General features: G+C 45.8%; 4 protein-coding genes across 8 annotated transcripts; 3 read left to right on the top strand and 1 right to left on the bottom strand.

Moving 5' to 3' along the window:
* The first annotated feature begins 178 nt into the window (after window positions 1-178).
* Window positions 179-1,457, top strand: LOC124479402 (odorant receptor 131-2-like). The gene is made up of 2 exons (XM_047038145.1): window positions 179-331; window positions 473-1,457. The coding sequence occupies exon 2, from the start codon at window positions 486-488 to the stop codon at window positions 1,455-1,457; it is 972 nt and encodes a 323-aa protein (XP_046894101.1). The 5' UTR covers window positions 179-331; window positions 473-485.
* A 1,425-nt stretch (window positions 1,458-2,882) lies between these two features.
* On the top strand, window positions 2,883-7,697 carry cry5 (cryptochrome circadian regulator 5). 2 transcript variants are annotated; one of them, XM_047037351.1, is made up of 12 exons: window positions 2,883-3,073; window positions 3,434-3,650; window positions 3,943-4,137; window positions 4,547-4,665; window positions 4,960-5,114; window positions 5,401-5,541; window positions 5,903-6,070; window positions 6,271-6,411; window positions 6,587-6,738; window positions 6,876-7,058; window positions 7,089-7,306; window positions 7,466-7,697. In XM_047037351.1, exons 2-12 carry the CDS (start codon window positions 3,436-3,438, stop codon window positions 7,519-7,521), a joined length of 1,743 nt encoding a protein of 580 aa, XP_046893307.1. In that variant the 5' UTR covers window positions 2,883-3,073; window positions 3,434-3,435; the 3' UTR covers window positions 7,522-7,697. The 2 variants fall into 2 exon arrangements, with proteins under 2 accessions (XP_046893307.1, XP_046893306.1); XM_047037350.1 differs by having other exon boundaries at window positions 2,901-3,073; window positions 6,876-7,306.
* A 762-nt stretch (window positions 7,698-8,459) lies between these two features.
* foxred1 (FAD-dependent oxidoreductase domain containing 1) lies at window positions 8,460-13,494 on the bottom strand. The gene is made up of 11 exons (XM_047037352.1): window positions 12,955-13,494; window positions 12,259-12,479; window positions 11,540-11,650; window positions 11,155-11,273; window positions 10,885-10,979; window positions 10,691-10,792; window positions 10,474-10,550; window positions 10,091-10,251; window positions 9,640-9,769; window positions 9,271-9,375; window positions 8,460-9,047 (listed from the first exon to the last, which is right to left on the bottom strand). The coding sequence occupies exons 1-11, from the start codon at window positions 13,097-13,099 to the stop codon at window positions 8,793-8,795; spliced, it is 1,521 nt and encodes a 506-aa protein (XP_046893308.1). The 5' UTR covers window positions 13,100-13,494; the 3' UTR covers window positions 8,460-8,792.
* A 652-nt stretch (window positions 13,495-14,146) lies between these two features.
* On the top strand, window positions 14,147-22,053 carry tbcelb (tubulin folding cofactor E-like b). 4 transcript variants are annotated; one of them, XM_047037353.1, is made up of 9 exons: window positions 14,147-14,233; window positions 15,482-15,554; window positions 15,678-15,837; window positions 16,059-16,198; window positions 16,540-16,721; window positions 16,965-17,221; window positions 17,383-17,509; window positions 17,829-17,945; window positions 20,010-22,053. In XM_047037353.1, the coding sequence occupies exons 2-9, from the start codon at window positions 15,486-15,488 to the stop codon at window positions 20,356-20,358; spliced, it is 1,401 nt and encodes a 466-aa protein (XP_046893309.1). In that variant the 5' UTR covers window positions 14,147-14,233; window positions 15,482-15,485; the 3' UTR covers window positions 20,359-22,053. The 4 variants fall into 4 exon arrangements, with proteins under 4 accessions (XP_046893309.1, XP_046893311.1, XP_046893310.1 ...); XM_047037355.1 differs by having other exon boundaries at window positions 14,201-14,233; window positions 15,482-15,540; window positions 15,674-15,837; XM_047037354.1 differs by having other exon boundaries at window positions 14,217-14,233; window positions 15,674-15,837.
* Window positions 22,054-22,132: the final 79 nt, after the last annotated feature.

Here is a 22,132-nt window from a genome sequence, read left to right as displayed (position 1 = left end):
GTTTTTCAAGAAGACTGATACACTCCCCTGTCTCCTCATTATTAAACATTCAAATGTGACTTCATCCTAGAACTTCATTAGGGATTCATTGCTTGTTAATATTGACATCATCGCAACAAGTCATGGTTGTACTCACTGGAGGTCAGGGTATTTAAACACCTGTAATAATGTGAAGTGAAGACATTCAGGTAATCAATTGAATGATTGTTCGTCAGCCAGCAAGGTGAGAACCCACAGTTAGGATCGTGTTATAAAGACATTTGTAACTATTTATTTATTTTGCCTCATTTTAGTTTTGTGATTCTGATGACAATAGTACAGGATCTATGTGGTAAGTATTATGGGTTTATTTTCATCTTAAACTCTATTTGAGAATGACAAGTGCATTTTTCTTTAAATGTGCAGTTGTTAAGAAATGTATCTTTAATTTAAAGTAACAGAACATTTTCTCAACAACTTTTTTCCCCCTCAGATTTACATCAAACATGTCAAATTCAACAGGACAGCAAATCAACATCACAACGCCTGATATGTTTCAGATTTATCTGGTGAAAGGACTTTATGGAGCTTTCTCTGTGTCTCCATCTATGGTCTTCCTCTACATCAATGCCATCATGTTGTTCACTCTGAGGAGCAAATCAGTCTTTAGAGAGACCCCTCGATACCTCCTCCTGTATAATCTGCTCTTCGCTGACACCTTCCAGTTGGCAATGGGTCAACTGCTCTTGATCTTGGCTCTACCTCCAGTGTTTCTGACTCACTATACATGTACAATAATTGTTTTGATAACTATCACTGTGACTTCTGTGTCTCCCTTGAACTTGGCGGTGATGTCACTGGAGAGGTATGTGGCTGTGTGCTTCCCACTGAGGCACTCTGCCATCGTCACCGTCAAGAACACAGGTGTGTCTATTGGTGTGGTGTGGGCTCTCTCCAGCATCGACCCGCTCATACGATTGATCCTTCTGGTTCTGTATGATTCATTTTCTGTGGGTGAGAAAATGCAGCAATTCTGTGCTATAGAATCACTTTTCCACAGTACAGCAGCACATGAATATGATAAAGCCTTCACTGCTATCACTTTTATATCTGTGGGTATCGTAATTGTGTGCTCCTATTTTGGTGTGACGACAGTAGCCAGATCTGCTTCCTCAGACAAAGCCTCGACCACCAAGGCCCTCAACACAGTTCTGCTGCATATGATTCAACTGCTTCTGTGTCTCTCCACCACTCTTGCAGGTCTTCTATTAGGATATATAGATAGACTTGGAACACTGAATCGAACTGCAAGGATAGTTGTTGGTTATGTATTCTTTATATGCTTTGTTTCCTTGCCTAGGTGCCTGAGCAGTCTGATATATGGTCTGAGAGACCAAACCATCAGACTTGTATTCCTGCACCACCTCAGGTGTGCTCTCTGGACAGGTGGGCCCAGTTTAACAACAGATAAACACTGAGGGCCACATTACTGAAATGGAAATGACATTTATTATGGTCTTTCTGCTTAATAAATACAAATACTTTGTATTGCAATGGAACAATTTGATATTTAAGAAGATCGACTTATTTAAAAATATGTATTTTGCAGCCATATGCCTACTGTGTGTTTGTTGAAGGGCCCATTTTCAAGGGACCAGTGTCTGATGTTGGTTCAACACTCCTGGCTAAATGCAAAGAGCTGTCAGACAAACATGAGTTGGATATAGTGGAACAAAGAAGTAATAAATTAATAAAGATCATTTAGTCATTTATCAGAAGGTCATATTTACATTTCTGTGAAATCATGCAAATGTATAATATAATAAAGGAGGGACTTTTCTGCTTTAATAGTCTCTTTGGAGCGCTTGCTCATTTTGATGTGCAGCACACTTGAAACAAAATCGTTTGTATTTATGCTCTATCTATCTAAAATTTACTGCAGGTTTCCATGACTTTAAAAATTGATTATGGAGAAATGAATTCAAGTAGACGCTGTGCACAATAGTGCTGATTTCCATGACTCTTTCCCCATTTCTGTAATCATTACGCAACAGTTCATCTAAGTAGATCATCCAGTTCCATTTAGAGGTTGTTTGCTCCCTACATGCTTCTGTGTCTCTCTACCACTCTTGCAGGTATCCTATTAGGATATATAGATAGACTTGGAACACTGAACCGAACTGCAAGGATAGTTGTTGGTTATATATTCTTTATATTCATTGTAACCTTGCCTAGGTGCCTGAGCAGTCTGATATATGGTCTGAGAGACCAAACCATCAGACTTGTATTCCTGCACCACCTCAGGTGTGCTCTCTGGACAGGTGGGCCCAGTTTAACAACAGATAAACACTGAGGGCCACATTACTGAAATGGAAATGACATTTATCATGGTCTTTCTGCTTAATAAATACAAATACTTTGTATGGCAATGGAACAATTACACATTTGAAAAGATTGACATACTTAAAAAATATATGTATGTTTTCATTCGCAGCTATAGGCCTACTGTGTGTTTGTTGAAGGGACCATTTTCAAGGAACCAGTGTCAGATGTTGGTTTAACAGCACTCTTTTTGCTTAATGGAAGTTGTCAGACAAACATAAGTAGGATAAAGTGGAACATTTACAATAGTAAGTCAGTTACAACTAACCAACAAGAGCCACAAGACTCTCAATAAGAGTCATTGTGATACTGAAACATCAAGTCCAGCCATATGTTTGCTATACAAATGTTATTGTATTAATAACAGCGGATAATTCCAACCTTCTGACCAACTAGGACAGAGGGTGTCGTTTCTGTTGGATTCAAACAGGATTGGGGGGGGGGGGGGGGTGGAATTAAAATCATAAAAATCAAAAAATAATATACGTAAAAATCACATATATTTTGACAACCAAACATAATAACTCAAGTAAAAAATTATTTAATTTTCCGGAAATGGCCATTACGTTAGACTTGACAACCAAAACATCCTGCTTTGGGTTTCCTGCCGGCCGCTTATTGGTCGAGCCCTGCTCGAACGAAAAACGTTTTGTAACTTCTACATTTTGCAAACAACATTGTTGTTTAGGTCTTCCTTCACGTGGCATGTAAAGTAAGTAATTATGTAGAGCCTGGTGGAATATTGCTTGCATGATAGCCAACTTATCGCTAAATATACTTCTAAAGGGTTTTAGCCGTTTTACCTCGGGGAATGGTTGTCCAGCTGAACGTGAATACACTTGTAAATTAGCCTACAATGAAAAGGCAATGCGTTGCTAATCAATCGGTTATGACACCCACCCCAAATCAATTTCGATGTTTTTAGTTTCATGGTTTTTAGATTATACCCTGCAAATTTAGTAACATCGTAATCCCAACGTGATTTATTTTCTTAGATCATATTCGTTCCAATTCCGCAGGCAGTATCCGCGACTTTTTTGTCATAATTTATTTTTCAATTCTACTAAAATAGGTATGGCACATATTTCTCTACACTGGTTTCGCAAGGGACTCAGACTTCACGACAACCCGGCTTTGACTGCAGCTCTGCGCGACTGCAAGGAGATCTATCCTGTGTTCGTGCTGGAGCCCGGTACCCCTAGCAAGGTCCCGGTAAGCGACAATCGCTGGCGATTCCTCCTCGGCGCCCTGAGAGACCTGGACAGCAGCCTGAGGAAGCTCAACTCCAGGTAGGAGCTGAACTCTGGCGGAGGTTATGTCCTAGGCTGTCAGTGGCCTGCTCCTTATCTTGGCTTGTAGGTTGAGAACGAGGAAATAACGGTCATCGTTTCATAGAAACTGGCGTTAAACAGAGCTGTATTTAGTGGAAGCATATGAAATAGAGCTGTATTTTATGGAAAATATATGAGTGAAACGTATTCAGAACGTTGTTGGCCAGAACGTTGGTGGCCATCACATGACATAAACGGTGTGAAGATGTTTTAAACAAAGCTGTATTTATTTGTGTGTGTGTTTCCCCAGGCTATATGTTGTCAGAGGTGAAGCTGAAAAAGTTCTCCCTAAGCTGTTTGAGGAGTGGAAAGTGACACGGTTGACTTACGAATACAACACAGACCCTCACAACCTCAGTCGAGATGGGAAGGTGATCGAGTTGGCTGCAGAGCATGGAGTACACGTTGTTTACAAAATCTCCCACACTCTCTACAACACAGACAGGTACATCTCCCACAGTCTCTACAACACAGACAGGTACATATCCCACACTCCCTACAACAGACAGGTACATCTCCCACAGTCTCTACAACACAGACAGGTACATCTCCCACACTCTCTACAACACAGACAGGTACATCTCCCACACTCTTTACAACAAAGACAGGTACATCTCCCACAGTCTCAACAACACAGACAGGTACATATCCCACACTCTCTACAACACAGACAGGTAAATCTCCACAACCTAGACAGGTGAGCGGAACATCAGTGAGAGTAGTCATGAATGCTTAGAATGTGTCCGTAAAATGATTGGTGGATGCAAAACGATTTATTTCAAACTGATCCAACAACGCGCAGATGAAGACCACTTTTGTGACTGAAGCCATATTTACATTTTTTAACCTTCAAGAATAATTGAAGAAAATAACGGCAAGGTTCCGCTGACCTTCAACCGCTTGCAGACTGTTGTCAAGAGCATCGGACCCCCCCAGAGACCAGTCGCTTCCCCCAGGGCGGAGGACATGAGAGGTGGGGCCTATACGTTATACACACACACACACGTCTATCACATACACACGTGCTCCTTTGACAAAGCCTTCCATTCTGGTTAGATAGGTAGGGTATAGACAGAAAGCTGAGGATTAGAAACAGGAAGCTGTGCGTTACGGACAGGAAGGAGGGTCTTAAAGACAGGAAGCTGTTATATCTGAGTGGGATAGAAAAGCTGTGGAACATACTCCCAGCTTTACAGTCACATAAGACAAAGAGAGACAACAGGAAGTTTGCTCTTCGTTTAATGTACCTGACTTTTCTCATCTACAGGTGTGAAGACGCCTTGGTCAGAGAAATGTGACAAGGTATATGGGATCCCCACTCTAGAGGAGCTGGGTGTAGAGCTGCACTCTGGAGGCGAGGAGCTGTTTCCAGGAGGAGAAACAGAGGCTTTACGCAGACTGGATCATCACATGGAGAGAACGGTAGTTTAGAGAATGCTCTTTCCAAGGTTAGAATTAGAGGCTCTTTAGGAGGTAAAAAGGGAGTACGGTAACAATTTCTGACCCTAATTGTTAATCAGGTGGAAAGATGCATCGGTCAGAAAAGAAAATATCGCATCAAACAGGAAACACATTCTATCATCATCTACATCTTTCACACCGCTTGAACATAAATGTATGAATCGATACCACGAGATCAGCAGTGCTCGTGGGTCTGTGTCGCGCCCCAACTTGATGTAACTTCCTGTGTGTGACGCCTGCTCACCAGAGCTGGGTGTGTGGCTTTGAGAAGCCCCAGACCTCCCCCAACTCCATGAGCCCCAGCACCACCACTCTCAGCCCCTACGTCAGCCTGGGATGCCTGTCCGTACGCACCTTCTGGTGGAGGCTGACGGACGTCTATAAAGGGGTGAGTGCTCTACACCCAGCTCCTCTAGAGTGGGGATCCCATATACCATGTCACATTTCTCTGACCAAGGCGTCTTCACACCTGTAGATGAGAAAAGTCAGGTACATTAAACGTAGAGCAAACTTCCTGTTGTCTCTGTCTTATGTGACTGTAAAGCTGGGAGTATGTTCCACAGCTTTTCTATCCCACTCAAATATAACAGCTTCCTGTCTTTAAGACCCTCCTTCCTGTCCGTAACACACAGCTTTCGCCAACTCTGCAGTAGATTAACCCTAACTCTCACTAACCTTAGGGGTGCGTGTCAGCCTCTAGGTTAACTCCAAACAAAAGGAATCCGTTTTGACTGTTGTCTGTTTCCCAGAGGAAGCACTCCCAGCCTCCAGTCTCTCTCCACGGTCAGCTGTTGTGGAGAGAGTTCTTCTACACGGCCGGGGCTGGAGTCCCCAACTTCTCCAGGATGAAGGGCAACACTGTGTGCACCCAGGTGGACTGGGACAGCAACCCGGAGTACCTAGCCGCCTGGACGGAGGTACCACTGCTCACCTGCTCACCTGCTTACATTCGATACATTTAGCAGACAATTTTATCCAGCGCAACATGCATCTGGAAATTACAGCAAGAAAATCAAAGTCAAGAAGTGCGTAGTTCTGACAGTGCGTCGGGGAGCGGTGTGTAATCTGTTGTCGCCCCCTGCTGGTGTGGGGGGTGTACTGATGTGTTCCTTCACAGGCTCGCACAGGCTTCCCTTTCATTGACGCCATCATGACCCAGCTGAGGCAGGAAGGGTGGATCCACCACCTGGCCCGCCACGCTGTTGCCTGCTTCCTCACCAGAGGAGACCTGTGGATCAGCTGGGAGGAGGGGATGAGGGTGAGGAGGAGGGGGGGTTAGGGATGAGGAGAGGGGATATGGGATGGGGGAGGGAGGGTAGAGGGGGAGGACAGGAGGAAAAGAGGGATGAGGACGGGGTAGAAAGGGCAGGGGGGAGGGAGGGAGGCTCTGGGTCAGATGCATGGAGGGTAACACCTGACTCCTGTGAACGCAGGTGTTTGAGGAGCTCCTGCTGGATGGAGACTGGGCTCTGAACGCGGGGAACTGGCTGTGGTTGTCAGCCAGCGCCTTCTTCCATCAGTACTACAGGGTGTACTCACCTGTCGCCTTCGGCAAGAAAACAGACAAAAACGGGGACTACATTAAGTAGGAATCAGCCTCCCCTCTCACGTTAGCATCCTTTGAATTAGCATTCAGAGTGTCTTTCTACCATTGCACACACGTCAGCACACAGAGAGTTTTGTGTTTACGTCTCTCTAACAGGACGTACGTCCTTCTAACAGGAAGTACCTCCCCCTGCTGAAGAAGTTCCCGGCCCAGTATATCTACGAGCCTTGGAAAGCTCCTCAGAGTGTCCAGCAGCAGGCAGGGTGCATTGTGGGAAAGGATTACCCACGGCCAATCGTGGAACATGAGGTCATCAGCAAACTGAACATTCAAAGAATGAAGGCTGCCTATGCCAAAAGATCTCCAGACCCTGGCCAGACCAATAAGAGATCTCCAGACCCTGGCCAGACCAATAAGAGATCTCCAGACCCTGGCCAGACCAATAAGAGATCTCCAGACCCTGGCCAGACCAATAAGAGATCTTCAGACCCTGGCCAGACCAATAAGAGATCTTCAGACCCTGGCCAGACCAATAAGAGATCTCCAGACCCTGGCCAGACCAATAAGAGTTCTCCAGACCCTGGCCAGACCAATGGCAGGAAGTCAGGTGAGTCTAGTAAGGAGACTGTAGGTCAATCTAAACCTACTGACTGACCATATGATATAAAAACAGGGATTTGCAGTAGTTGTTTGCCACGTCTTAAGAATTTCATTGCTCAGAGTAACCTTGTATAATTCTTCATATTAATGGTTTCTCTAACTGTAGGTGGAAAGCGAAAGGCCTCCGTGTTGGACATGCTGACCAAGAAGAAGCGTTTGTAAGATGAATATTATGTTTTTTGTATCTGTGTTTACTTGTCTGTATGATACACATCCTCTTCCATTTACCCCACCTGCTACTTGTCTGTCATTGCGTTGTAGAACAAGGTGGTGGATTTCTACATGTATGTGTTATTCACACAAAAATAAACAGGACGCGTCCTTTGTTATACTGGAAACTCATTTTTGAAAAGTATTTTTTCTTTTTAACATGATTCGAAGCATGATTCGAAGCATGTATCATATAAAATATAAAATGTGATATATATATATATCTTAGGCACAATAACAATAAAAAAAAAAGTTAAAGAAAAATGCTTTAAGAAATAAAGATTTTTTTTTTTTTTACAAAAGGTTTAGCAAAATTGCACTTTTATACTGCTGCACAACTATATTTTTTTAGATTACATATTTATTTGATTAAATGTTGCATTCAAATCTGATACTTAAAAAAATAATAATAATTTTGATTTACTATAATTCTAATGTATTTTTACTACAAATAGGTACGGTACAAAACTTTCAGCATCACTATAAGTATCCTCATCTGCCTCCTCACCGACGAGACACCAGAGATGTCACCTACTAATTAATAAACTGTTTTGCGCAATTCCGGTGTTGTTCTTAACTACAAATGAAATATTAATAATAAAAGCTGCCTTTGTGTACACACCGCCCTCATCGAAACATGTAATTCAAGAAAAGCTGTAGCATTTCATTGAAGAAATACAGTATGAGACATTATTTGTGTAAAACATCTTGGGTGCCCAAGACTTATGCACAGTACTGTGTGTGTATATATATATATATATATAAATATATAATGTTGAATATATAATGAAAAAGGTGTAGGTGTCATACATATATATCTACACTACCTATGAGGTCTGGACTGGGACTGAAAAACGGCCCGGGACTTTGAAACGCAGACCGGCCCACAACAGTGTTATTATTTATTTATTTTTTTTTTAATCATGCCGCGGCCGTTTGTGAAATCTCCCGACTCTCCCGAAGGCCAGTCCGACCCAGCTATCTACTCTAGCTGGATGAGCTGCATGTTGGAGAGGGGAGGAGGGCTCCAGTCCTTGAACCCCACCAGAGAGGAGGAGGGCTCCAGTCCTTGAACCCCACCAGAGAGGAGGAGGGCTCTAGTCCTTGAACCCCACCAGAGAGGAGGAGGGCTCCAGTCCTTGAACCCCACCAGAGACCAGGAGGGCTCCAGTCCTTGAACCCCACCAGAGACCAGGAGGGCTCCAGTCCATCCACCCACCCTCTCAGACGATGTTCCTCTCCAGCATGGGCTCCTGGGCCAGGATGCGTTTGAACCCCAGGGCCTTCAGGTCCAGGGTCCGGAACTCTCCGTCCAAGATGATCTCGGCCACGGCCCGGCCCACGGCGGGGGAGTGCTGCAGGCCGTGGCCGCTGAAGCCCGTGGCAAACAGCATGTTGCTCACCAGCGGGTGCATGCCCAGGATGGCGTTCTGGTCGAACGTGTTGTAGTCGTAGAAACCAGCCCACGCGCTTGTGACCTGAGGGGGAGGACAGACCGGAGGGGGGGAGGACAGACCGGAAGGGGGGGGAAGGGGGTTGGGGAAGACATGGGTGGGTTGACCAGAAAGAGGGGAGATACAGGAGAAAGGGAGTGGGTGGGGACGACGACCGGAGAAAGGAGAGATTACAACATTTCAACAGCAGATGACAACATTTTGAAATGCAATCGTTTTAGAATCGGTCATCTTGTACTCCTCATACCTTCAAGCATTCAAAGGCTGGAACACGATTGGCCAGATGAGGCCAGATCTTGTCCTGGAAGAACTTGTGGTCCACCTCCAGGTTACTGGTATCTGGTTCCTCAGCCTGGAAACACATTTAGATCTTCAACATCTACACATGGGGACACCCTGTTAGTTTACAGGATAAGTGTGTGTACCATGTAGGCTGAGGCCTTATTGCAGCAGCCTGGGTTAGAATAGGGCCTTAATTCAGCATGAAAAACAGCCCGAAAACCATCCAAACATGAGTAGTCAGAGAAGGCATTTGGACGATACAGACAGCTCTGACTGTGGTTTCAGGAGCCAAACGGACTCCAGACGTGATAGTAAAAGGCTGTGAGATCCAGACCTCCTCGGGAGATGTCCCAGCGATGTAGTTCCCGCCCAGGCCCTCCCGTCTGAAGTAAACTCCAGAGTAGTCGATCAGGAAAGGAGTGTCTAGGCCCGGTCCGTCTGGACAGTGGACCACATAGATAAACCTGCAAAGGTTGAAAGAAAAATAATCTGCTTTACTCCGTTTTAGCCTCCTTAGTTTTCCTGTGTGTGGGGAACGATTATAAAAAGATTTTTGAAAAAAGGTTTTTACTTTGTTTTTTCTCTCGAAAAGGGAGATTTTTTTTGAAAGGTTGAAAACATGTTTGAAAAAAAAGGTTTGTTAAAAAGAAAATAGGATAAGCAAGAAAATAGTAATAGGAAGAGCAGGAAAACAGCATATAGCGTTAGCAGAGACAGCAGTTAGCATTAGAGAGACCGCAGGTAGCGTTAGCGAGAGACAGCAGATAGCAAATAGCGTTAGCCACCTCTTCCTGGGCTCCACAGGCAGATGGATGCCGGCCCAGGTGTCCTTCGCCCCGGCGCCAATGCCAATCATCTCTGCCACCCTGCCGGAGTAGGCGCCGGCCGCGTTCACCACGATGGCACACTCCACCGGCTGATACTCTAGACTGTTGGGCATCTGAACCTGCGGCATGGGCACAAACACAGAGCTCCATGCAAATATCCGCAAGATAAAAACAACGTTTTGCCATTTTTGTCGTGTTAACGTATTTTCGAGTAGCACAGTCATTTGAAACAAATGTAATATTATTAATATTATAGTGTAAACCTCCTTACCACCATAACCCACATCCCTTAAACCAGAAACTTCCATATCACTACTACTCCACCCATCAATAATACTTACGTTAACATGTTTGATCCTTTTGAAATCCACCACTTCACCATCCTGAGTTGTCATGGCATTCGAGACGTACTTGAAACCTTCAGCAGATGATAAATACAAGTTAAGTCACTCATTTTGATGGGTCAAGATAACCATTAACTCAAGATGCTCATCCTGGCAAGAACTGTGAACCACTGACTATGTTGATAAATGCGATGTTATTATGCGTGTGTCCTACCTGTAACTTCTCCAAAGCACTGGTACACCCCCATGGACATGGCCTTGCGCCTGAACGCATTCAGCAGAGTCCAGGGATCAAACCAGCCTTCGTTTTCCAGCCCTGTGGTAATACATAAACAGAAGTATGACTAAAAGACTAGAAGTTTAGCTAACAAAAGGTTATGAATGTGGTTGTTAGGCACGCCTAGTTACCGTAGGAGGCTAGCACCACTCCCTCAGTGTTGATCCATGGAAACCTGTCCTTCAGCTGTGCCTGGGACAACAGGGAGACCTTGGCCCCCGCTTCCCTGAAGCACAGAGCCAGGGTTAAGAGGTCAGGGGTACAAGATGCAGGGGTACAGGGGTTAGGGGTATAGGGATTAGGGGGTTACCGGTACCATTTAAGTGTACAAAGACAGGGTATGAGTGGGTGGTGTCGGCTGTGCTGAGAAACCCTGGGAAACGTAGTCAACAGCAGAGCACCTCTGAGTTTTGTAGTTTTCCTCCATGATGTGGGCCACTTTCTCGCTGGCCAGGAAAAGGTAACCAGAGTGGTTGAACTGAAGGTCCACTGGGTCTTCATTCATAACACTCAGATGTTCCTGGAGTTCAAAACAAACAAACCCAAACCAAATGCTCAAGAGTCAGTATTTGTTCAGTTATAAACAACCATTGACCTACATTGACGTAAACGTTGCTTGGCAATAACTCTAACACTAACTCTTTACTTTAACTCACTTTAGACTTGTGTATCTAGTTTATTATGTATCTAGTTTCTAGTCTGGCCTGGGTCTAGTCGGGCCTGGTTCCAGTCAGGCCTTGCCTGGGTCTAATCTGGCCTGGTTCTAGTTCCCTGTGGTGGACCTACGTTGATGTTCCTCATGAAGTCCGCGGAGGCCAGGGACAGCTGGATGTTCTCTGGCAGGGAGAACTGCTGACGGATGCCCCCAGCAGACAGCACACTGGAGGCCTGGGCATACTGGGAGGAAGAGGAGGAAGAACCACCACATTAGAACTGACCAGGCCTCCTGTCACACCTGGACCAGGCCTCCTGTCACACCTGGACCAGGCCTCCTGTCACATCTGGACCAGATCTGTCACACCTGGACCAGGCCTCCTGTCACACCTGGACCAGGCCTCCTGTCACATCTGGACCAGATCTGTCACACCTGGACCAGGCCTCCTGTCACATCTGGACCAGATCTGTCACACCTGGATCAGGCCTCCTGTCACACCTGGATCAGTTTCTTCTTCCTTTGTAAATGCTGGTCTGAAGTGACGTGTGCGATCAAAACTGCCTAAGCTTCACAGATACTATACGCATTAATCGAGACACTTAATATTACTAATATCATTAAGTGTAGTGTGACAGTGAGGTAGACAGGAAGTGTCTCTGGGCTGTGTTTGAGGGTGAGGTAGACAGGAAGTGTCTCTGGGCTGTGTTTGAGGGTGAGGTAGACAGGAAGTGTCTCTGGGCTGTGTTTGAGGGTGAGGTAGACAGGAAGTGTCTCTGGGCTGTGTTTGAAGGTGAGAGACAGGAAGTGTCTCTGGGCTGTGTTTGAGGAACATCCCGAAGGAGCAACTCACCGTGGGATCCTTCTCCACCACCACCACCCGCACCCCGTCCCTGATACGCTCCTTCTTCTTCAGCCAGTAGGCTATGGACCAGCCCACCACGCCTCCACCCACCACCACGATGTCTGCCCTCTCCGGGGGCAGAGAGGCGTTCTTCTCAAACGGACTCCAGTCACTGCCGGGCAGGGCATCGGACGCCTTCTGCCTGAACGCTTTGAACTGGGACTCCACCTCTGAACGCCAGAAGAAAACTGTGTGATTAGAGCAGCCTCTCGATCCCTGGGTCGACCCATTCATTAGAATCTAGTGTGTTAGGAGGAAGGAAACATCTAGAACATGCAGGACAGGGGGGCATGAAGACCAGGGTTGAGATCCATAGGTAGACTAATCGAAACCTGGGGTCGAGTCTCCCTCTCCATCCTTGTATCTCAGGCTCGTTGCTCTCCTTCTAAACTACTCAGGTCAAACAGCCTGTTATGTGAGGAAATCACTGATCTAAATCATCTACAAGAATCCGTGCCAACAATCATAAGAAATACCTGGCAAATGGATAATTTTTTTGACTTTTTGCAACTGAACTTTGGACAGGTAACAGCACATTTAAATTCAATGACTACATAATGAATAAGAGTGGGGTTAAGACTGGGTAAGAGTGGAGTTTACTATCAAAGCTGTAGCAGTGGATGATTAGTTTTTTTGTTCACCTACCTTTGAAAATGTCATTGTGGAGGGGTCTACCTGTGCTGAAGTTGCTACAGACTGCGGCGCACAGTCGCGTGTCACACGGAATCAACAGCGAGCATACATGATTCTTGTGAGTCGCCCGTGCTGTCAGGCACAGTCTTCGCCACATTGAAATGTCTTAAGTAGCTGGCAGGAGAATGCGATGAAGTGTTGTCATTGAGAAAAGGCGAATGTGATTTAGACCACCAATCAACAGTTCGTTAACCTTATGTTAACAAGCGACACTCAATGTGAAGGTAAATTAGAAGGGATCTCATACGAGTTCAACAAAGCTAGCAGCTGTCCACGTCCTTCACTGGCCACTTACCATAACCAGTGGCAATCTTCTTCTCATGTTGAGGTTTTGGCAGATTGCAACCAACGTTTTTGAAGCGCATCACCGCTCCCTACTGTTCAGGATCGGGAGTGTGCGGCCGGTGGCGCATTACCTCAGATAAACCGACAAAAAAATCTAACAAAAGAAAAACTGTTGCACTTACTTACCTGCCGCTTGTAAATGTTACGCCTGAATATTAAATTACACATACATGAAGAATCTCATGGGTGCATCCTCAAGCACGTACTGTGAACAAGAGCTATGTAGGAGGATTTGAACCACACATAAACAGCCACATAATTATAAAATGTTTTAACAACGGCAATTTATATCCGGAAATAAGTGTAATTCATTGCATCCAAACCCGTTTCACCTAGAAAGACGTTACCAACACATGTCAGTTTAATACCAGACTAGACTGACTTAAGACTAAATGCTATCTATGATTTTTTTGGGAGAATAATAACAATGATACGTCCATGGTCAAGAGAAGCAGTACTACCTACGGCCAACAGAGGAAGTCTATGGTGTTTATAAGAGAGGACTACATTCTGTCAATGGTTCTGCCTCAATAATGCAATTTAGTGTTGGAGCTGACAAATAGATGTGTACCAAAACAGAAAAAATTAGTGCTCCAATCTTCAACTGGTGATAAACATGATCTCAAGCCTTATTAATAGTCCATAACTTAATAACGCCTGATGAATGTCTGAATTATAAACGCATGCTTTGTGCATATGCAGCTATTGAATGTATGCTTCACATTGGTGGGCGGAAATGTGTTATACAATGTTTTTGTTTAAGATCTTGATGGACTTGTCTGTTGAAAAACGTCACTTCCTAGTCAAAGGGGAGGGTCTTATTTCACCTAACCAAACAACAATAACAGATATTTTAAAGTGCTGTCTCGACTCCCGTGTGCAGACGGTAAGTAAACCAAGAGTATTTGACTGCGCACATATTGAATGCCATTCACCGTATATTTCGAATGCACACTTTGTTCTGAAAGGACCCAAATAATAGTCTAACTTAAATAGTCCCAGGAAAGCTACCAGAAGTGTAACGTTTAAAAAACAATAGTGTAACGTTAAAAAAAAAACAGGAGCGTTATAATAGTGTCGACAACCTGTTATGTCAGTCCCATTGGCAATTTCTGGCTTTTGTCATTTTTACAAAATTACTTTTGTAGTTTATATTTAATTTAATCGCGTTTGGTAATCTGGCAAAGTGATTTGACGTACCAAGCCGTGGATTTTAGGTTATTGAAGGTTATTGAACTCACTCAATATTGTCTTTTGATCCACAATCTCCTCATTCTTGTTGACGGATGCATCTCTGGCCAAACCATTCACTGTTACCCTACATCATTGCATTACCGAATACAGAATGTTGAACTATCACTCGTAAGTAACCTTTATGCCCCGTAAACGCACGGTTGCACCGCAATAAACATAGTTGTCATGGCAGCTGTGTCCTGAACACACCTCCCCCACCTTTCTTAATTTACAGCGAATGTTTTGTAGCCAAGTTACGCAATCAACGACGATCTCACACACATCTTCCCAATTGTTGACAGGTGCGTGCGCAGCACTGAAAGTTCACGATTGATATAAGCGTGAACGTATTTCTCGGGGAATGGTTAGCCAATGCACCTGTACCAGACCAGCGATCCTCCTCAGAGAACGATATCTACGACTGCGGAAGGAAAATCGGCCCTTTTTACCCCATGTGTATCAGTTCAAATACTTAGCTCTCTGATGTCAGAGCATGTTTGACAGGTATTCACACCTGATCTCGACAGATCTCATTTGGGTCTTTGAACATAAGCGCTAGAGATAAGTGAAGATGGTTGTGGGACAGACAACAGCAACCTGATACGAAAAGAGACGAGTCTCAGACAGCTGAACAGTCATTGCTGCCAACTACAGGCCCCGTATTATTCTCTTCTTAAATCTACACCCTGAGAGAATGGTTGTTCTCTCAGGAAGATGTGGCCTACATAGCCCCCCAACCCCCATTCAGTTATGATGAGCTTGTATTTTATACTATAATGTAACTATAGTCTTTGATTCCGTCTTCCTTCTGTCTAGGTCATTGTGACTTAATTGAACGTAAGATGTCACAAAGGATAGGGGTAACAGGAGTCAGTCATGTGACATGTTCTCTCTCTTTCAGCTGCATGAGCCCTGCTGTGTTAGGCCCTGGCACAGCCATCCACCAGCCCCCAGGCCCAGGTACTCTTCTCCAGGTACAGCCCCCCTCCTCTCCAGGTGTGACATGGGCCACTTACACACTGGAACAACCCAAAGGTTCCGCTCACCCCCCCTCTCACCCCCCCTCTCACTCCCCCCCCCCTCTCCCTCCCAGGTAGCAGCGGCCAGGTGTCATGGAGTCCTCTAGCGAAGACGAGGAGGGCCGTACCTTCGTGCAGGTGGTCAGTGAGAAGTACAGCCCGGAGAACTTCCCCTATTGCCGTGGCAACAGGATGGGCGTGGTCCTGCTGCCCAGCCCCAAGGGCTCGCCTGTCAAAGGTCAGAGGTCAAGTCTTCATTACATGGATGTGGATGTCAGAGTTGCTTTACAGGCTAGAAACATTATCATTTTATATATATCATACATATTATATAAACTATGATGGCCATAATGTGTAATAGGGGACTACTTTACTACAAATTGAGCAACAAAACAAATCGCATGATGGGTAAAAAGATAAAGATCAAAAGCAGAAAATTTAAATCCCCGCCCCCCCCAGACCGTCTGAACCTGCCCAGCGTGCTGGTGCTGAGCGGCTGTGGCATCACCAAGGCTGGAGACGAGGCGGAGGTCGCTGCCTTCTGTGCCCATGTGGTGGAGCTAGACCTGTCCCACAACCAGCTGCAGGACTGGGCAGAGGTGAGTTCCACTAGGCCCCAGGGCTCCAGAGCTGGGTTCTCACTAGGCTCCAGGGTTTCAGAGGTGAGTTCCACTAGGCTCCAGGGCTCCAGAGGTGAGTTCCACTAGGCTCCAGGGCTCCAGAGGTGAGTTCCACTAGGCCCCAGGGCTCCAGAGCTGGGTTCTCACTAGGCTCCAGAGCCCCAGGAGTCTGTAGCTACTGCTTGTTCACTCAAATCAGATGTATTTGAACTACCTAGAGTATTAACATATATGGGTCATTAACCTTTTAACACACAACATCCTTCAGGGACTGAGGTCCACTCATTCGTATCTGTCTCTTGTCACTTCCGGGTTGCCAGATTGGGACGATCGTTTCAAACATCCCCCGCTTGGACTTCCTCAACCTGAGCATGAACCCCCTGAGCGGGGTGGAGCTGCAGCCCACCCTGGCCGAGGTGTTCTCTAGTGTGCGTCGCCTTGTCCTCATCAACACGCGTGTCACCTGGGACACGGTGCACACTGTCACACGCCAGACCCCTGAGTAAGACCAGGTCACCCGTCAGTCCTCGTTCCGCAGAGAGTGATAAAGCTCCACTGGATCTGGGTACCTCTGGTCTGGGTCAGCTCACCTTTGACCTCTGGGTTAGGGTTATCTTGCCTCACCTCACCTGGATGTGTACCTGTGTGTATCTACCTTTGTGTACCTGTGTGTGAGCACCTGTGTGTGTGTGTGTGTGTGTGCACCTGTACACCAGTGTGAGTCTTCTCTCCATGTGTTCTCCAGACTGGAGGAGCTTTTCCTGTGCCTGAACGAGTTTGACAGCGTGAACGAGTCCAGCACCCCCTGTCCATCCCTGCGCCTGCTGCAGATCACTGACAACCAGCTCCGGGACTGGCAACAGGTCAGGAAGTTTGGGCCCATGTACCCCGGCCTGGACACCCTGGTGCTGGCCAACAACAGCCTGACTTCCGTCCAGGAACCTCCAGACAACCTGGAGAGGCTGTTCCCCAACCTGCGCAGCATCAACCTCAACAACTCCGGTACGACAACACCGACACAATCGCACACTGGCACCAGAACGTGGCGCTCGTCAGAGTAGGGTTAGGTTCAGTCGTCAGGGTGGAACTTTTGAGTGTAAAAACAACTGGATGAGGAGTGTTTTTGTGTGTGTCGCTGTGTCATGTGTGTGTATGTGTCGCAGGGCTAAGTAGCTGGGAGGACATCGGGAGACTTCTGTTCTTCCCGAAGCTAGAGGAGGTCAGGCTGATGGGGATCCCTCTGCTGCAACCCTACTCCGACACAGAGAGACGCAGCCTCATAGTGGCACAGTGAGAGACACACACTACACCACACACACACACACACTACACAGGTTTGTTTGACTATCCTAGTGAGGATCGACAATTCGCAATTCCCTTTCAAAATGGTGCTGTCCCCAACTCCAACCCTAAAACTAATTTCCAACCCCCCCCCCCCCCCCTTCCCCTCCATCACCCTCTAGAAATAGCATGTTAAATTGTAGGGCCTAAGGAATGTCCCCACAAGGTCCTTCTGTTCTTAGTTTACTGTCCTTGTATGAGCACCTCTGATCTGCGTGGCCAGACCTATATGTAGAAGCTGAGCCTGGTGACCTTTGACCCCTCGCAGGCTGCCCACGGTGTCTGTGCTAAACGGCAGCGTCGTGACCGACGGGGAGAGGGAGGACGCAGAACGGTTCTTCATCAGACACTACCTGGACTGTCCTGAGGAGGAGCTGCCTCAGAGGTACCTCTCACACAAACACACAATTTACATGTAGTCATTTAGCAGATGCTCTTATCCAGAGCGACTTACAGTAAGTACAGGGACATTCCCCCGAGGCAAGTAGGGTGAAGTGGACACAACGTCATTTCGCCTGGCCGGGAATCAAACTGGCAACCTTCTGTTAGATAACCCGATTCCCTAACCGCTCAGCCATCTGCCCCACATGCATAGGTATATAAATACATTCATACATAGATGTACACTCACATATTACACATTATATACATTTTAAAAATGGTCCTCAACCATTTTCAGCGTGGTTTTAAAATTACTTTTAAGAGTGATTCTTACAAAACAAGAATCTCCCATGTCTAATGATCTGGTGAGGCCTTGTGTCTCAGGATAAACTTAGTGTAACAGTGCAGCTATGAGATGACAGTACAACTAACATCCATGGTCATGTTAAAACTGTCCATCAGAAACCTACTAACAAGATCTGGAAGTCTTACAACCATAACTTTGGGGAAGGCCTCTGGTTTGGGGTGCCTGGTTGGAGGTGTTGACCGTCTCAGCATGTGGGAGGTGTTGACCTTAGCAGCATTCGGGGAGGTATATTGGGTATTGATGGGTGAAGTGTGGTCCCTGACTGGGGAAACTAACCTTTGGAAGACACAATGCTGCTAGTCTGTGTATGTATCACTGAGGGTTAGGGTCAGAGACACAATGCAGCCAGTCTCTCCCCACTCAATGAGTCCTTTGTGCCGGGAATACTCCGATCGGAAAACCGATACACAAGGTAACAGGTTGATTTTTTGATGTACCTTTCCTCTCTCACTCTCACTCTCTCTCCCTCTCACTCTCTCTTTCACTCTCTCCCTCACTCTCTTGCACTCTCTCTACCTCACATCAATGCATGTGTGGGTGTGTGTTGGGGATGAGTGTGTGTTGGAGCTGGTGGTGTGTGTTAGGTTGTGTGTGTGTGTGTGTATGGAAAGGTACCTACAGGCCTGCCAGCCCTACACGCCCAGACACGAGGACAGAACTGGCAAACTGGAAATGAACAGAATGACTTATAGAAATGGGGGATCAGGGGTAATGAAAAAGAGAGAGAGAGAGGGACAGGGGGGGAGAGAGAGGAGGAAATCAACAACCTTTTAGTGCTCCATCTTTTAAACAGTGGATTAAAGGAGAGAGGGAGAGAGAGACAGCCAGGATGAAACAACAGACGATAGGACGAGAGATCTAGGCTAGATATGAGCGAGCCCCAGAGCTGGCGTCTGTTTGGAGAGAACGGCCCATAATGCCACAGGCCTCCTACGCCAACACACTTACAAACGGCATTTGGGGATACCTGCGTTATCAGCAGCAATGTTATTTAGTATACGTGCAGTTAGCACATTTAAATCCGACCTTTTGAGCAAAATGGCTCCTTACAGAATGGGACTTTGTGTGTTGTGTGGACCCGAAGTGGAATTCCCAAGTGAGGCCTGTGGGCCAGACTGAAACCCTGGCCAGGGACATGGCTTTGTGGGACGGCTTCTCGGGGAGGGAAGGGGAAATTGCTTTGATTGGTCCAGCTGTTACAGTACCTTTTGAAAGCGAAGGCTTTTTTATTTAATTGTTCTTGATGGCTTATCGGTACCCCTGCTTTCCCATGGGGCGTCTTTCTCACGGCAGAGAGACTGCAGTGTTGGCCGTGTACGCTGGCTATTACTACACTCACTCTCACACACACACACACACACATAGGTGTGTATTTGATCGGGCACCATATTATATAACTCATCAACAGTCGTTCATTTCACCATCTTATCATGGTCTGGTATACAAACTTTCATCCTTAAAGTAGAAAGATAGATTAATGAGAACAAATAATGTTACGTAATATTTTTATTCATTCCTGCTAGTATATATATGTTTTGTTTGTTTTCCCACCAATTAGTTTATTTTCCGCTGTTTCGTAAAAAAGTTAGGGTTAACTTTCTTCTTTTTCTGCTCTGAAGGAGATGAAATCACAAATCTCTTCAGTTTCTTAAAAATGACCCACCTTCAAAGATCTAACACCCGCCCCCGCCCCACCCTCAGGTACCACAGCCTGGTGGCGAAGTATGGCCGCTTGGCCCCCCTGGTGGAGGTGGACCTGAGCCCACGCTGTGCCCAGGTGGATGTGCGCTGGGGCGAACAGGTGGAGCAGCTCAGCTTGAGGATGGAGCAGACGGTGGCCGACCTCAAGAAAGAGCTGAAAGCACTGGTCCAGCTGCCCGTTAACGGCATGCGCCTCTTCTACATCAGCAGGGAGCTACTGGGCTCCTTCGGCCCAGAGGAGATGAAATACGGGTCCAGGGCACTCCACTCCTATAGCATGCAGGACGGAGACGAGATCCTGGTGGTTCCCAAACTGAAGACACGCTCCACCTCCTCTGGGTCCTCGTAGACCCCCCCATAGTCTCTCCACTTCCTGGGTCCTTGTGAATACTGACTAAACTGCTACTGAATAAGATTTTTATGAGATTACTTTTTTTTTTTTTTTTCATGAGTGTTGTGGTTTTGCATGGTCCGTACTCTCCTTTAAACAAGGGTTTTAAACAAGGTGGAAGTTTCATAAAGAAACTGCTTAATGTGACAGACTGACAATATACTCATAGTAAGTGTTTTACCAGAGATCTGAGTTTAAGTTTTTATACAGTTTTCCTTCTTCTGGCTCAGATGACATGAGACCAAATGAGAGATGTCCTGAGATAACCTGGGAGTTGACCTCACAAGGGCCAGAGTAAAGGAGTCTCCTATCAGGTGTTGTTAAAAGGACTGGAGAACAGAGACCACCAGACAGCATTGACCTCAACTCAGGAAGCCAACCAGCCCCGGAGACAAGAGTGGGAGAGGGGTGAGAGGGGAGGGTGATAGAGGGGTGAGGTTGAAGGGGGCAAGAGAAAGAGAGGGGTGAGGTTAAAGGGGGGAGGGAAAGAGGTGGAAAGGTTAAAAGGGTGCGAGAGAGAAAAGGGAGTTGGCACTCATGTTGCTTGAGGTCTCCTGCTCTCTGTCTTCCCATGAATAGAGCAGCTCTCCGCCCCTGCTGACGTGGTGGGGAGACCCCACCTGTACAGTAACCCCACACCGGCCGCTGTGACACAGCCACTTCCCCCCCTGCTTAGATTACAATAAGTTCACCCACCAGCCTGCTGCCCTGAACCTCCACACCTCTCCCACCCTAACATCCGACTGAGTTACCCAACACCTCCTCACCTTCCCCTCTCTCTCACCCCCCCTTTAACCCAACACCCATCGCTCACCCAACTTCCACCTCTCTCCTTTTAACTTACATCTTAAAATGGGAAAAAAGGTTTATTTATCTGGTGTTACTTTTAAGCCTATGTTGTTCTTCTTAACCAAGTACCATTGATCTGGTATCTGCTGTGGTTAAATTACTAGCCCACTCTTCGTTTTAGGTAATTATTCGGTGTTGATTTCTAAGTGTTTGTATGTGGAAATATTCTTAGTAGTGGACCCTTATTTACTATATGGGTGTGTCAATTTTATGTGGGATTAAAATGGTAAAATGTTTGAGATATCATTGGTTTTACGCGATGTTAAGTTAGGCTACCGTCATTGAATCGGATGTGATAAAGAGTAGCACATAGGCTATATTCACCTTTCTGATATATTTAACATGCACTGTTAAAACATAAGGTTATTTTATTCACCATTACTAGATATGCAGAACAGACTACTGCTAGGCCACAGACTAGCATCCGTAATGATTGTAATAACAGTAGTAGTTTAAACATCGCTGGTGGATGAATTGTCACCACCGCCACGCTGAAAGACGATATTCAGATATAGGCCTATATGTCTAAATCTATTTTGTTAAGGGGTAATACTGTATTACCTGTAATACAGAGGCAATACTGTACCTTATATGTAGCTATGTTGCTTTCAGCAGTTATTTTAATTTAATAAGTATCAAACGGTAACTAGTTTTAAGTTTTTTACTAGTTTTAGGGAATCACGGTTATAGGCCTATAGGCTTACATGTTGCTTCTTGACAGACCATGTTGTAAATAAGATTTTTTTTTTTATGGACCTGACTGGTCAAATGAAAGTTAAATAAACAATATAAAAGTATACTGTACACTGTGCCATGGCTACAGAATATGTATTTGGGTAGAATGAAAATAATGTATGTTTTTAACATAACAGTATGTTTTTAG

Source organism: Hypomesus transpacificus, chromosome 17, assembly GCF_021917145.1.
Source record: "Hypomesus transpacificus isolate Combined female chromosome 17, fHypTra1, whole genome shotgun sequence".
Taxonomy (NCBI): domain Eukaryota; kingdom Metazoa; phylum Chordata; class Actinopteri; order Osmeriformes; family Osmeridae; genus Hypomesus; species Hypomesus transpacificus.
This window is presented reverse-complemented; position numbering and strand designations above follow the sequence as displayed.